At 36.8% G+C, this 16,013-nt stretch overlaps 2 protein-coding genes across 9 annotated transcripts; one reads left to right on the top strand and one right to left on the bottom strand.

Moving 5' to 3' along the window:
• The first annotated feature begins 614 nt into the window (after nucleotides 1-614).
• On the top strand, nucleotides 615-12,353 carry LOC7468469 (phosphatidylinositol-3-phosphatase myotubularin-1). 8 transcript variants are annotated; one of them, XM_052456403.1, is made up of 20 exons: nucleotides 615-851; nucleotides 944-1,024; nucleotides 1,406-1,480; nucleotides 1,691-1,762; nucleotides 3,078-3,147; nucleotides 3,690-3,739; nucleotides 3,983-4,272; nucleotides 4,429-4,502; nucleotides 4,581-4,644; nucleotides 5,302-5,367; nucleotides 6,397-6,496; nucleotides 6,606-6,719; nucleotides 7,577-7,746; nucleotides 8,421-8,505; nucleotides 8,723-8,944; nucleotides 9,536-9,595; nucleotides 9,735-9,799; nucleotides 10,828-11,107; nucleotides 11,336-11,855; nucleotides 11,940-12,353. In XM_052456403.1, exons 1-20 carry the CDS (start codon nucleotides 744-746, stop codon nucleotides 11,948-11,950), a joined length of 2,577 nt encoding a protein of 858 aa, XP_052312363.1. In that variant the 5' UTR covers nucleotides 615-743; the 3' UTR covers nucleotides 11,951-12,353. The 8 variants fall into 8 exon arrangements, with proteins under 8 accessions (XP_052312363.1, XP_024465252.1, XP_024465251.1 ...); XM_024609483.2 differs by having other exon boundaries at nucleotides 616-851; nucleotides 950-1,024; nucleotides 11,336-11,851; nucleotides 11,933-12,353; XM_002316383.4 differs by having other exon boundaries at nucleotides 616-851; nucleotides 11,336-11,851; nucleotides 11,933-12,353.
• A 73-nt stretch (nucleotides 12,354-12,426) lies between these two features.
• Nucleotides 12,427-15,231, bottom strand: LOC7468468 (uncharacterized). Its single transcript, XM_024609488.2, has 7 exons — nucleotides 14,488-15,231; nucleotides 14,132-14,264; nucleotides 13,989-14,042; nucleotides 13,812-13,903; nucleotides 13,380-13,615; nucleotides 13,117-13,287; nucleotides 12,427-13,004 (listed from the first exon to the last, which is right to left on the bottom strand). The coding sequence occupies exons 1-7, from the start codon at nucleotides 15,120-15,122 to the stop codon at nucleotides 12,907-12,909; spliced, it is 1,419 nt and encodes a 472-aa protein (XP_024465256.1). The 5' UTR covers nucleotides 15,123-15,231; the 3' UTR covers nucleotides 12,427-12,906.
• Between the last annotated feature and the right edge of the window lie 782 nt (nucleotides 15,232-16,013).

Here is a 16,013-nt window from a genome sequence, read left to right as displayed (position 1 = left end):
CGAAAAAGTAAGCGATATGTGGTTATTTTATCTGAATAAGCATCATGTATTATTATTTTGGATTTGAATATAAGATATTTTTAAAACATTTTACATAGCATATATTTGCAACTTTTTCACACCTTCTTCTTCTTCTTCTTCTTTTATTTTTTAGAATTTTTGCATACACTTGTCTTTATTTTATATTTATAATTCATGCACTCAATTGTGGATCTTGTTTATGTAGTCATTTAATTGAGAGTCTGTTTATTAAAAAATACTCAATCATTTTTAACAATTATCAGATAATCCCCTAATAATTAAAACACTAAAAAAATTAATTATTTGTCAAAAAAGAAGAAGAGAAAAGGTGACGACTTCATAGTTGAGCTTGGGTAGTAAATAAAAAACACTTATATGAAAATAAATAATAGTTTTTAAGTGAATTTTAGTTCTTTAAAAAATAAAAAAATATATCTTGAGAAAATAACAAAAAGTTACTAAAAAAAACTCAATCATTTTGATCACCTCACAGCTAAAACGCTAAATGTTTTTTAATTATTTCTCAAATAAACCAAAGAAAAAGTGTATAGTATCTGTTTCTTACATATATATCAATTCTTTTTTTCCAAGAAAGCCAAAAACCTAAAACAAACAGAGATAATACATTTCACTTTGAACAGTAAGTACGCCCAAACTTCCACGTCTCTTTCAACAACTCTCTCTCTCCAACACGCATTCTCGCTTTCTTAACGGCTCACCGCATGTCCGCGTCACGGCGATCAACGTCGCTAAGTGACTCCTCCGCCGAGATCGAGAGGATGGAAAGCACCGGTAGCTGGGATGACGCTCTCGACTGGTTCAAACTGGAGGTCCAAAATTTTCTCGCTCTCAAATTTCAATACAGATAACTTAAAATTTGTTTTCTTGATTTAAATTACTCACTATGTTCTATCTTTTTTAGGTGCAGCATCCAGCGTCACGCTCGGTTTCGCATCACGCTAATTACAAGTGCTTGCTTGAGGCAGAGCGTGTTGTAGTCGAGGTAAGTTTCCTTCTTTATTCTTTGCGATTTCATTAAAAACTTGATTTTCTTTTCTTGTGATTTCTTTATAACCTTGATTTCTTTTTTTTATTTCTTTAAAGTCTTGATTTCTAATTCTTGTTTAGAGTCATTTTTTTTAGGAATTAGAATGTACATTACGCGTAAAGAAGAGGAATCGAGGAATTTGATTCGTTATAGCTAACCCTAATTTGATTGCATTTTTTTTCTTCTGATAGTTAAATTACTACTATTGGATAAAAAAAATAAAACTAGAACAATGTAAGTGGCTAGGTTTATTTACGTGAATCTTCTGCTCAGGTTCTAACTGTTTAGCTCTTTCGTTTTCTGCTTATTGTTAAATGGATTGAATCTTGATTTCAGGGATATGGTGTTGTTCTTATCAACACTGATGAGGCAGGTACCTTGATAGTCACTAATTTTCGTCTTATTTTCTTGGTGAGTAAAGTGTTCTCTCCTTTTCTTTATTCTATGGTAAGATGACGGAATGGTACTGTATTCAATTTGTGTTGTATTCATAGTTTGGTATCATGCCCCAGTTTATGTAAGCATGTTTGAAGAGCTAAGGAATTGTTATTGCTTCACTGAAAATGATGTTCTGTATGCACAAATATTATACTCACTTTATGTGTTCTTCTGTTGTACAAGAGTGAGGGAACAGAAAATATCATTGCACTCGGAACAATTCCGCTAGCAACAATTGAGAAGTTCAGCAAAATGGTAAATTAATTTTCTTGAACTTATGGATTCTTTTTTCCTACTCCTTCCACTTATTTATGGTAACTGTTGGTGAGAAAGTTGTTTATTTCTGTAGCCTGTAAGATACATTTATGTATGGAAAATTCTTCTTGTTGATGCATGCAATTTCTTGGACGATAGTTCATTCTTGTTGGTGTATGTGGGATCTTAATTGTTGCTACACAAAATTTCTTTTATCTAAAATTCTGGGTTGATACAGATTTTGTTACTGTTTGTGTGTCATACAAACTATGTTATTTGGTGAAATTATTCAAATTCTCTGCTGTCATTCTCCTCTGTTAACCGAGTGGAACTGCTCCATCAATTCATGTATGTATTTCAACATCTTCACCCTTGCAATTGAATACTGTCCTGTCCCAAATGGAATGCAGAATTCCTGTTTCTGATTTTGCGGCATATTTTCTTTAGCTATTCATCTCTTTATAAATGTCTATTATTCCTGATTTAAATGTTTGCACTGAGGCAATAATGTTTTGTCAAGTTTTGTTAAGTTTAGGCATAGAAAACCTGTTCCAATAAAAGTTTTTCCATTTTGCTGTGATTGGTAAAGTAACACAATGATTGGGTGGGGTGGGGGGGAGAGAAAGAGAACAGCTAGGCATGTGGACTTGTGGAGGAGAGATCAAGAACAGGTGAATAGGAGGCTGACTAATTTCTAAATCGTATTTCCGAGTTCTTGTTTGTATATATTCAGCTGATGTCGATCACATGTCAATATGTCATGCTACAGTCATATGGGAACGCCAGAACAATGCTCTTGGTCAGATCAATTTGCATATATACATGTCACGTGCTTCACTTTGTATGCAAAGGTGATCTGATCCTTGACAGTATGCCTCTGAAAGATATTCTTTATCTGTTATATGCAGACCATGCAATGGCATGCAAACAGAAAATGGGGGCAAAACAATGCTAGGATAATAGGTTGTCTGCTACCTTGGTTCATTTTGTGCAGGAATCATATAGATTGACAGATTTCACACAAATTATCTGAAATGACAACCTGTCTCAACTCTTATCTTTTATAATTCAATTTAAGCCTTAACCCCAAACTACTTGGAGTCAGCAACATGGATCCATCACACCATTCTGTTTTAGCATGCGCTAAACTTTCTCCGTGCCAGAAAATCTTCTCTATTATTATTCTTTTGTTTTGATTAACATTTGGTTAGGTTAATGGATATGAGATTGTTTTGGCTTGCCCACCCATAATACATGTTTATTGGTAATGGAGTTTTTGCATGTTTTTATTTGTTGCCCTATGGAATGTATGCAGGTTGTAAAAAGTCAATCAGCCCCTCGTCAATCTGAGAAGACTCCATCGCAGCGTCTTCTCCAAGTCATTGGTATGCGTAACACCTTTGATGTGTTTGTTTTACCATCTCTTAACTTCTTCACCAGCTTACTCTTTTTGTGGGATTTACAATCGATTTGTAGTTTGTGTTTGAAAGATAGAACTTTGGAACAGATTTTACATTCGTGTTGAGTTATAAAATTACTCTTCTTTGGCTTTGATGATTCAAATTCAAGTAATAAATTAAATTTATGATAATAATACTCGGGAGACGATGGCAGATTCTGGAGCAAGGGTAACTCAGCTGTTAAGGTGATGGTAGTTGCCAGAAAGGAAGTTTATAGATGTTGTCTAGTTTGATAGATTAACTTTGAGCATATGGATTGCATTAAGGCACGGGGTTTGCAATCTCTTTGTTTCTGAACAGGTAGATTTTTTTGAAGTTATGCATAATTACTGGAACAATGTCACGGAGTATTGCTATCTGCTATTGGTTGCTTTTGCTTTCTTTGTCTTGTGTATTGTTGCTGACTGTTATTTTGATGATACTCTCTTTAGAATTCTCATGGAATTATTGGTTCTTATATTTTGCAGGGAGAGATATGAGAATTATTGTTTTTGGTTTCCGGCCCAAAACAAAGCAGGTTAACTCTTCTTTCTTCAGCTCTTTATTTGCTAACTATGATCACTTACAAATTGAAATTTCTTTCACTTGTAAGATATATGTTGTAAAAAAATATGAAGTTCATGATTTTGAGGGTTTAAATTATAAATTAACCGGGGAAAGATATAGCTTTTGTTGATTGAATGAGTTCAAAATGGTGAACAGGGTCATCACACCTGCCATGAGTAGATATTTGTTATAAGTTTTTTTTTTTATTATGCAGAGACGGGCTATATATGATGGGTTATTAAGGTGCACAAAACCATCAAGACCCTGGGATCTTTATGCTTTTAACTGTGGACCGTCCAAATTTACTAATGCTAACCCAAAAGTGCGCTTGTTGAATGAGTGCTTCCGTCTTCTTGGAAAAGGCTTTTGTAGTGCATCAATAGATATGATCGACAAAGGGTCATATACACTGTCTAATGAGTTGTGGAGAATCAGTAATGTAAATTCCGACTACATAATGTCCCCGAGTTACCCTTTTGCCTTAATTGTTCCAAAATCCATCAGGTAAAAACATTTAGATTCTTACTGCACTTTAAAGTGGAAAAGGGAGGGCTGGGGGGATGAGAACATGTTGGAATCCTTCTAGTTTGACTCGAAAATAATTTTTGTTTGGGCTTACTCTAGCCTGAACTCTAAAACTAATAACTGTCTGGTTGCTAGTGATGAAGAAGTGGTCCATGCATCCAGCTTTCGTTCCAAGGGTCGCTTGCCTGTAGTTTCTTGGTGTCATCCTGGTATGAAAAAGGTGAAATTTTAGTTATTTTGTCTATCTTGATTTCCATTCTGATGCCTCTACATATGTGGCATTATAGGAACTGGAGCAGTCCTTGCACGTTCATCTCAACCCTTAGTTGGTCTAATGATGAATATGAGGAGGTAGGTTGATCTGCCTGCTTAATTTCCCTTCAATGAACTCAAACACGTTGCTCCACAAAAATTATGCTCATTGTAGACACATGCCAGGATTATGGTCTGAAATTGAAGTGACATTTTTTATTGTGGTTGCTGTGTTGCATGCATGCCTTCACTGGTATTAAGAAACAGTGACGGCCATCACATGCACAATTGATGACAATTTTAGCAATGTGTTTTTATTCAGTGAAATTCCAAATAATTTCAGTACTGATGGAATTTCTAATATTTAACATGAATAGAGATATATTAAGCTTCATGAAAGATATGTCTTATTATCCTTTTAGATGGTCAAAATTTTAGCATTAAACTTCCTAAACTTGATGCTTAACAATATTTTGCCAAGCTAAAACAAATTTTTTTTTTGAAGTGCAACTGCCATGATGGCTGCAATTACTGTCATAGAATCCTTTACAGGCATGATTATTGAATCATGAGCCCAATAATTCCAAAAACGTTCCAGTCCATTTTGATTCTTTTATGTAACACCTGTTATTTTTTTCTGTTACTGGGATCCATTGATATCTTATCTGTAGAGGTTTTGGAATGTGAACTAAATTTTTCGTTTGCCATCTGTTGCTCGATATAATGTCAGATTCACATCAATGTATTTGTCTGCAGCAACACAGATGAAAAGCTTGTCGCAGCACTTTGCTCTCAACTTGGTGGTGATAAAAAGGGGCGGAGGTAGGGTTATTCAAATCATTTCCCTTTTGTTTTGGTCGAGTTGTCTCTTTGTTTTGGATATTTCATGTGTGTGCTGTTTCCTTATTTTATGCATTAACTTGACTTACTCGTATTATTCTTTATACCTTGTATGATACCTTAGTTTGAAATGTAATTATGTATCAGTCTACCTAGTTTTGAAGCAATAAAACTCATTCTCAGCTATTAACTAAATCCTATTTCATTACCTTTTCAACATGAAAAAGAAAAGGTCGTCACAGCCTGAATCATGAAATTGCTTTTCTTTTGCTGTACATCTTGAAATGCACTGTCCAGACAGTTGCAAGGTTCCAGTTCGTGTCTTATCTGAAAATGTCTGGAGAAAAGAAATGTTTTCTTTTAAGGTACCCACTAGAATAGATTTGGTGGAGAGAGGTGGGCCCCATAGCTTAGATGGTTAAAGCAGGTGACTACCCAGCCTAGTGTTTAAACTTTGACCACTCATTACTTGCTGTCGGGTATGATGGGACATACATTTCCTTCTTGAGATGGGAAATCCTAATCAATGTACTGGACTTGAATCATTGAAACTTGGTTACAGGTCTTTTGTTGAAATGGAGTGGCCATACTTTTTGTTATTTTTATTCATTATTTGTTGTCAATGTTGCAAAATTTCCACACTGCATGTCTGGATGAATGAGCACTTTTCTCTGGGGTCTTTATTGTCCTGTAACTCTAATTTCTCTTTTGATAAAAATGAGAACTGTAATTTTGTTAATCCACAATGACACACCTATGTTCATTGCTTGACATTGTGACATACAAGTTATGCTAAGAAATAAGCCCATTTTAGATTTGATGTTTGCATTTCTTTTAGTGGCTTATTCTTTATCGCGTTGTGGCTTTTGTAAATGAATGTTTGTAAAATATATATATAATTTTTTTTCCTACTTGTCCTCTCCCTGCTTTTGCTTTCCCCTCATTTCAGGAAGTTATATATTGCTGAAGCAAGGCCTCTAGAAAATGCCAAATCTTGTGTTTTCTTTTCAGGAAGTTATATATTGCTGACGCAAGACCTAGAAAAAATGCTTTAGCAAATGTGGCTATGGGAGGTGGCTCAGAATCACCATCACACTATTTTCAATCCGAGGTTTGAGCTGTTTAGATATGTATCTCTAGTAGTCATCAGCTTTGATACCTCATTTTCATTGATGTCATATTCCTTTTTTTTTTTAATTTTATTTTTAATCTGGTATCAGGTAGTTTTCTTTGGGATAGACAACATACATGCTATGCGTGAGAGTCTTTCTCGGCTTAGGGACTACTTGGATACTCATGGCTCCACTTCATCAGACGGAACATTATCACTCTTGGTTAGTTTATAAACATTAAGAATTTAAAATCAGGCACCTTCACCTGTGGAAAACTAGTAAATTAACATCAGTGGTAATAAGCAGTTATTTTTTTTTCTCTCTCTTAAATACAATTTAAGAAAATGATGATGTATTATTTTGTGCAAGTGAAACATGCATCTATCCATTTTTCGAGTTACATGTAAACATAATTGAGTAACCTGTCCTTGAATAACATCAGATATATAAACAAATAATCAGATGTAATGCATGACTGTGCAGTACAGTTCCCTATTTTACCATTACCAAATGATTGGAATAACCCTCGTGAATGGGCTGTTGTTTGAGGCTCTGGGTTAAAGACTAGAGTTTTCATGTTCATTTCCTGTGACTAGAGTTTTCATGTTCATTTCCTGTGCTATTGTGAATGCATCCTCAATTGGAAAAGCATCGATTGTATTCAGCTATCTATATGGCAACATATATCGGAGACACCATCCTGTTCACAATACAACTCTTATTCAATGCGCTGACATCCTCATGCCTTGTGTGCTTGTCTAATGATGCGCATGAGCCAATGTAAACCTTTATCTTGACATTGGTGCATCAATGATTTTATCTATAGTAAAAAAGGTACTTAAATATGCTCCTCATCTTTAGTTGGGATTTTTTCAGTTAATTCACGGCATTGATCTCTGGCTAATTAGCTAATAGCTCTAAAACACTTTGAAGGCTGAGTAAAGATATTTTCACAATATGGGTTCACAAGTTTTGCATTTGTTATGTTTCCTATGCTTTCTTACTGAACTTCAGCAGAAATGCAGTGTTTGTAGTAGGTGTTAATATCTCTATTTGTTCATGCCATTTTTCATTTACAGAGACATGGTGGCTGGACCTGGGGTGGAGGCAATCTCAGCAGTATGTCTGCTTCTGTGGCAACCCTCGGTGACAGTGGTTGGTTAATACATGTCCAAAGTGTCTTGGCTGGTTCAGCTTGGATTGCTGCTCGTGTTGCTTTGGAATCAGCATCAGTACTTGTACATTGCAGGTCAGATATCTTGACTTTATCCGTTATATTTATCTTTGTAACAACTGGCAGAATCTTTTCTTTTCTGTTGCCACAGTGATGAAATCTGAAGATTTTTAATGTTCTGCATGCTACATATCCTCTTTTTGTCCTTTTGGTTTGTAAATTCTATTTCATATGCTGTCAATCTATTTTAGTTTCTATTCATTATGCATAATCTAAAAGAAAAGCGCTTATTAATTCCATACATGGACTTCAAATCTAAATCAAGCTTTCTTACTTGTTAATTCCATACATCAACTTCAAATCTGAATCAGGCGCTCTACCAATAGATCTTGCATCTACCTTTCTTCTTTGTGTAATCACATGGATTGAGCTTCACATACTGATTAGCAGAAAAACCTGGGTCTCATTGCCCAGCAGATCATGGTTTTATTTGTGAACTTGGCGAGTCATCTGCCTACTACCAGACTCCTGGCCCACATTTGTTCTGCTTTTCAACAGAGCAGAAAAAATTGCATAGCTGAATCATCTAGCAAGCATTTCAGTTGAATAATTTGTCATTATACATATTTTCATTAATTAGCAAAATTTGCTATCAGAAAAAAGCTACCTTTCGTTTCTGTTTTCAATTTCGTGCTTGCTTTTAGAGCTTCTGCATGAGCTGAGTTCTTGTCTTTCATTCTTTTGTCTAGCGATGGATGGGATAGAACTAGTCAGCTGATTTCACTTGCTAATTTGTTGCTTGACCCTTACTATCGGACATTCACTGGGTTTCAGGTATTTTCTTCCACTGTAAGACTCCTTTGTTGGTTGTGTATTGCTTTGTATATGCTTAAGCTGTTGCACTTACGAATGTACACATATTTCTCTCATGTTACTCTTATGTTACTGTTACTATAATATGAAAAGGATTTTTATACCCCTACAGATAAAATAGCTTTCTTTTTCCCTGGATGTGAAATTTTACTTTCTGGAATATCTTAATTCAATGCAGGCGCTCATTGAAAAAGACTGGCTAGCATTTGGTCATCCATTTGAAGAGCGAATGGGAATGCCAACTGTATCTGGATGCAGTGATAAGCCTCTTGATTTATCTAGGCAATCTTCAGTTGGGAGTTTTCCATCATCACCCATGCGACAGTCATCAGGATCATTCGCACCTCAAGCTCCTAGTTCTTCTCATGCACAGAACCAATATTCTCCTATATTTTTGCAGGTTACTGTTATTTTATGCATGCCCTAATACACTGAATTTTAGGAATTAGGTACCAACTGGTTATCATGATTATTTTGGCAACGCAAAATCATAGGGGATTAGGGATTACCATATGATTTGCATTGAGCCTGACGCATATTGAGATTGTTTTGAAGATCTAAATACATGAATAGATAGTATTGATCTTGTGAAAAAGATAAATAATTGCTCAAGATCCCCTCCTTTTCCCTTCCTCTATGTGAAGAGAGAAATTTTGGATACTTAGGTTTAACGCTGCATTTATGTGCCAAATGTGTTCAAATTTTTTTTTACCTTATACTGGGGTTGTAAGCTAGAGATGTGAAGGCAAGAGTATAATGCATAGGATCTTCAAGCAATTGTAGAATCTACTAGAAGGATTGGTTTGAAGGTGAGGATGGTAGGGGTATTGTTAAGGAAGTCCACTTAAAAAAGCCTAAATAATAGTGATAATAGTGACAACACCCTATTTGTTTGAATGTCCAATATTATATTTCAATCCAAGTGAACTTGATAATCTGTTGTGTAAGATGGTCTTTGCTAAGTTCTAAAAATAGTTAATGTGTTCTGCAGTGGATTGATTGTGTTTCACAATTATTGCGGATGTATCCCTTTGCTTTTGAGTTCTCCTCGGTATGTGTGATTTTCTTCTCTTATGATACTCATCCTTGCATGCATTAGAAGTTAGCTGTTGAGATCAAATGAGTTGAAGAAACTGGTTTTGTTTCCTCATCTCACTTTTTTCTGACTAGTGTATTGTTTGATGGCTTAGGCTTTCCTGGTGGACTTATTGGACTGTGTGCTTTCATGTCGTTTTGGTAACTTCTTCTGCAATAGGTGATTCCTTTTCTCTAATTACTTTTTAACTTCTGCATAGGGATATCTTAAATAGATTAAGGCCTGTGGCTTCTGGCATGCCTTTACTTGATCTGTCCGTACTACATGGATTAGAAGGTGATATAAGTAATTTAGAATCAAGAAATTTTAATTTCAAACTCAATACTGGATTGGAAGCTGAAAATTCAGAATATCTCAAGACAAACATGGATTCAGCAAATCTTTGCATGAACCAGAAACTAGAATAAAGAAGAGCTGCTTCATTTCCTTTAATCTTAAAGTTTAACAGATCATCTGTAGTTTGATCATCTTCTTTGGATATAGAGAAGTTTGATAAATTTAAAAAATGAAAGTGGTATCAATGTCCTGAAATGGGTTACAGCAAATATAATTCCCATAGAGGCACCATACTGATTTATTCTACCAAAATGATTAATGACATTGTTGCATCTTCTCAGATGCATATATGACATCTGTTTGTTGCATATTTGTGGCAATGCAGTGTCATCCGTTGGATGATTTCTGGTAGAAATCCCTTCATCTTCCTAGAAATAAAGAGACAATCATGTAGCTTTGTCTGAAGCATGGTAGTGCATCTGTGTAGGAATTTGTCGTATTTGTGGCATTTGGTTTTAGAACAGTTCATTAGAGCATGCAGTTTCTTCTTTCCTAAGTGAAGTTCAAGCAGTCAATTCTTCTCCTTCTCATAAAAGTGGCAGTTCCTCAGTGTAAAAAGTGATGACCCCCAAATTTATCATCTTTTTGATCGTGCATGTTTTCTTGTCAGCCCGTTCATTGTACTTATTGACTACCTCTTAGGTTGGACTAAAACTTGGTTCCTGTTGAAGACAGCCCAAGGGGCAACTTTATGCATAAATGCTGAACATTAGGATATTGCTTGCAGAGAACCCTCACTGTGTCCTGTTTACTCTAATCACTCTAGCACATAATGGGACCTGTCCTGTCAACTCCAATTATTGTGGAAACATTAAAATTTCTCTTTCTTAGTGTTAGTCTAAATTTTTCAGTGAGAAGGAAAGGCAGCTAGTTGGTGTCTCTGAATCTTGTGGATGCTTGTGGGCTTATTTGGCTGATTTGCGTTCTTCAGAGGGAAGGTCTCATGTGCACTATAACCTTTTCTATAGTCCTCTGAAACATAAGGGCCCATTGTTACCTCCAGCAGCAGCTTTAGCCCCGACTCTATGGCCCCAGTTCCATCTTCGGTGGGCTTGTCCTTCAGAAGCCCAAGCTGGGGAGCTTGAAGCTCAATGCCGGAATATGTCTTTAAAATTCTCTGAACTACAGAAGGTAATGAACTACTTTCTTGCTACTGAACCAATACAATGTTCTCATAAAAACACGATCCTTTGGAGTAATGTAGTCCTATTGGTTTGCCCTCGTCTGACTGATCAGGGTATAATATATTCTTTCAATTTCTTTTTTTTTCTTTTCTATTCTTTTTCTTCTTCTTTCTTTTTTCTATTTGGTTTGCACCTTAGTCTGCTTTTTCATTGACTCTGTCACTTACCTGACCAGGCAAAAGAAGGAGCAGAGAAGAAAGCTAAAGAAACCACAAATGCCATGGAATCATTATCTGCAGAACTACAGAATGAGAAGCGACTCAGTAGCTCTGCTATGGCATTGGCTAAGAGGGCGAGCAAGGAAAGTGCAGCCATAAAGCGAGCCATACAGTCATTGGGATGCAAAGTTCATTTTGCTGGCGGTGGTGACACTACTGTTGATATCGAGACCAACCCTATGGGAATTACACAGGAATCTGTGTTTTCTCACTCAAAAAGAGAATCTGATGGTATTGTCCAGCATCAATACAATTCAGATCTATCGATTTCCATTTCAGCAGTGGCAGATGATGTTGTTTCCAACAATCCACTCGATCGAGTGTGTGGTGCTATATGCCCTTCACGCGCAAGAGATGGAGGCTGCCGGTGGCCAGAGGCTGGTTGTGCTCAATTATGTAGTCAGTTTATTGGGGTGAAGGCAAACTACGACGCAATTGATAGTCTCTCTATATACGAAACTTATTTTGACACAGTAAGTACCTTATAACTCTATTATCCATGCATTGATTTAGACTTAAATTCTCCGTAATAATTGGTTGAGTTGTTTTCATAGAGAGAAGAAGGGAAATAGAGTTTAAAGAGAAGTTTGATATTATAGCTCTCAAGCAACTCAAGCGTAGGGTCAGTGCAGAACCCTCAGATTTTGAAATCGGGACTGTTCATACAGAGAACATAGAGTTAGTACCACACTATCATTTAGCGTAGTCGTTCTTTGGGAACAAAACAAGCAAGCTTGTTCCCTCACAAAAGAAAAGACAAGCAAAGCTTGAGGTGGTGATGCAGTGAAGGGCAGATGTATATCGAAGTCATCACGGTAGCTTCGTTTTCTCCCTCAATAACTGTTTGCTGTACAGATTTCAAACAATTTAAACATTCCCATTCTTTTTTCTATCACCATAAATGTATAGAGCAATATTCATAACATGGGATTTTTTTCTTTGTCCGTAATAAAGATCCCACAATTTTATGTTTTATCCATGTTCCTTTTCTTCCTTTCCTTTGGGCATAGAAAGAGAACCGAAATGGATTATCACGCTTCCATGGCTATTTCGCTGAAACATCTCTTCCCTTTTTTTTTATATTCACTATAAAATGAAGAATCTTTATGTACATCATGGGTTACATCGATGCCACCCCTCCTGCTGTATATGTAACTTTAGGATAACAGATAACATTTTACACAGGATACAACACTGGGGCGAAAATTATTCCTGTCACAATGAAGCAGCATTGGGAAATCCCACATTTCTCAGAATTTATTCACCAATCACCACCTGCCAGCTTGATCATTCACGGGTATGACCGTAAGAGTAAAGCAACCCCTGCCCACCTCATGTATTGCAGGCAGCAGCTCTAAATTCGAATGCCAAATGGAGTTGCCAATGCCAGTCTCCAATGCTCACGGGCTGGTGCCGATAATTAGATTACGGTCCAAATAGTAATAACGCATTGGTTTGCTGCCATATATAACTAGCACTAGTCTTCGAAGTCTTCGAAGCGTCGGCGTAAAAAAGAATCCATATGCGTTTAACTAATCCTTCCTGCTTGATCAATTAAAGTGCCAACTTGGTCTCCACATAATGCTCTTGAGATGTTCCCAGGCTCGAGCAAATTAAAGACCACCACTACACACGACAGAGAGCACATAAGCATTAGCAACGTAAGTGGGTTTGGGAGGATGAGAGAGGAGTTGTTGATACAGGAAGCGCAAATCAGTATAAGAAAGTCATTACAAACCAGGAATCCCATTCTCTTCACAGTACGTAATTGCCATCATGTCCATTGAGGTAGCCCCCCTCGAAACCACGTCTCTGAATGATATGTGATCCAGTATTATATTGCTGCTACCAGCATGGCTATCATAGACGCCATTAACAATGGTACCTTTAAGGAGTGCATCTGCATTGACTAATCAAAGAAAAAAAAAAACAGGCATCAAGATTTCATCCCAAACAAAGGCAAGGGCAGAAAATAAAGTAAAAGCAGGCAGAGGGCAATACTCTCAGAAGCTCTCAAAGCAGCTGCCGTGTCAGTAGTAAATAGAGGATTCCCAGCACCAGCACCAACACCACCAAATATGACAACTCTTCCTTTCTCGAGATGTCGGATGGCCCGTTGCCTGCTATAGGGTTCAGCTAACTCTGGCATTGCAAATGCACTTTGCACACGAGCTTGAACACCGTGCTTCTCCAAGGCTGATTGAAGCAAAACTGAATTCATAACTGTTGCCATCATGCTGACATCATTACATCACAAGTTAGCACATCATCACAAACTAGCAACAGGCAAGTTTAGGATTAAGACAGTACAAAGAGATTTTAAGCTATTATACATGCTACTGGGAAAGGCAAACATAGTTAACAGGACAACATTCAGGATTCGATGACTGAAATAGATACTTCAATGCAAATTCTAAGAGGACGGTGCATCACCCAATCTGGCATGCAGTAGGCCTCTCTAAGCCAGTAGCAGAAATCCACGATTCTCCACAAAAGAAATTACGACCTCCAAGAACAATCGCTATCTATAAAAAGCACACAAGAGTAAGCATCTTGTAATTTGAGTCTGCATTGCAGGACACCAGCAAGAAAAAGGATTTGGGCAAATACCTCCAGTCCAACACGGCTAGCTGTTGCTACTTCCTGAGCAATCTGCATAGCTACCTAGAAACAGAAGAAAGCAGCTTAGCTTGCATTTTTCATGTATCATCATTCCAAAGATAAAAGAATCATCCAAATACTGAATCTTGCACCTTGGGGTCAATATTCTGGCAATTCCCAGCCAATGCAGAACCGCTGATTTTAAACACTACTCTCCGCCATTTTAAATTCGTCACCGGTTTAGTTTTGAGACTATTAGCAAAGGCAGCACTGCCAGATGTATACCTGCACGTAGACGTTGGGATATGCAATCAGTCACACATAGCAAAATCATCAAATTAGCCATCTTAAACCATTCCACAACCACCTGACAATTCTTCTGTTTAACCAAAATCCACTAATCAATTTCAAATTTGCATCAATTTAGAATAATCACAGAAAATCAAAACAAAAAACCAACCAAAAACATCAATAAAAATCCAAACCCTCACTCATCCAAAAACACTACCTTTTAACTTGCTTAACCACCACATTAGCATTCCCACAACTCCCTCCACCACCACCCTCACTATCTCCCCCAGCAGCAGCAGCAGCACCACCACCACTACTCTTCCCATTGCACGCATTCCCCATGATCACCTCGATATGTTTAAACCAATGCCAACTACTCCCACTCCCACTAATCCTCTGTAACTCCACTTTATACCTCTTCTTCAAATTATCAATCTTATTCTTACACTGCTCCACACTCTTCTTATTATTACTCCCTCCTCTCTCACTCACAGCTTCCGCTACTTCCTCCCAATCTCTCCCTCTCAAATTCCCTCTATTCAACTGATTAAATTTCTCCGTGTACGCCTCCAGCAAACACGATATCGCCGTATCGCTCCATTCCTCTCTATCCTTCCTGTAATCTCGGTAATCGCTGGATTCTAACTCTGTGTTGCTGTTTGATTTCGATCTCTTATTGTTGTTGTTGTAGTAGTGGTTTTGGTGGTTGCGTTTCGAGGAGGGTGTGGCGGACGATTTGTCGTGATCGGAGTAGTAGTAATCGCCGGTTGTCGTGACGGAGGCGGCATCTGGGTGGCGCGTTGTAGGGTGAGGAGGCGGCGCGTCGAGGAGGGGGAAATCGTCGGTGGACATCGGAAAATAGGGTTAGGGTTAAGATTTCGATTCGGGGGTGGGGTAGAAGATGTTAGGGGAGACGACGTTAGAGGGATGGGTGACGGAGTGAGGGGGTTAGGCGGTTAGGTTTTATAATAGGGATTTGAGTCGCAGTTGGTGTAACGGATCCGTTTAAAACAAGGGAGGGGAGTAACGCGTTCGGTTAGTAAAAAGGTAAAATTTGATCATTAGGGTGTTAAAACTTCAAAAATCAAAAAGAAAAAAGAAAAAACGTTACAGCAGTTAAAATGTGAAAACTGAAAATAGTTAAAATGTTGTTTTTATTTTTCTGTTTTAAATATTAAAAGATCCTTACATAAGCATAGTTATTAATGTAATTGACTGGTCAGCTTGCTAACTTGAAAAGATTGTTTGGTATTATGGTTTCTTTTATTTTTATTTTTAGTTTTATGATTAAAAAATCATTGATTAATCCGAAAATCCAATAACCTAAGCCAAGTTTGATGTGATTTTTAATTTTTAATTTTATTTATCTATATTAGGTTAGATAAATAAAAATAAATCAAGTTATTATTATTTCTTACCATTCATTAAATTATGTCAGTTTAACTTAAATTTAAGTATTTAGATTTAAAACACATGACCAAAACGTGAAAGAATCTCAATGTATTTACAAGAAATTGGTATCAAGAAACAATGCATTGCCATGGACACATTTGCGACCTACGGGTTAAGGGTAAGAAAAAATTTGAAAAATCAATTAAAAAAAAAAAACTAAAAAAAAAATATAATTAAAAAAATCGAGTTGTGAAAAAAAACCAATTAGAATATTTAAAAAATCAACCAGTTTGATTTCAGCTTTATAAGTCGTGAAACCAAAAAACCAAACCGAACCGAAAAAAACCGAGC

This window comes from Populus trichocarpa, chromosome 10, assembly GCF_000002775.5.
Source record: "Populus trichocarpa isolate Nisqually-1 chromosome 10, P.trichocarpa_v4.1, whole genome shotgun sequence".
Taxonomy (NCBI): domain Eukaryota; kingdom Viridiplantae; phylum Streptophyta; class Magnoliopsida; order Malpighiales; family Salicaceae; genus Populus; species Populus trichocarpa.
This window is presented reverse-complemented; position numbering and strand designations above follow the sequence as displayed.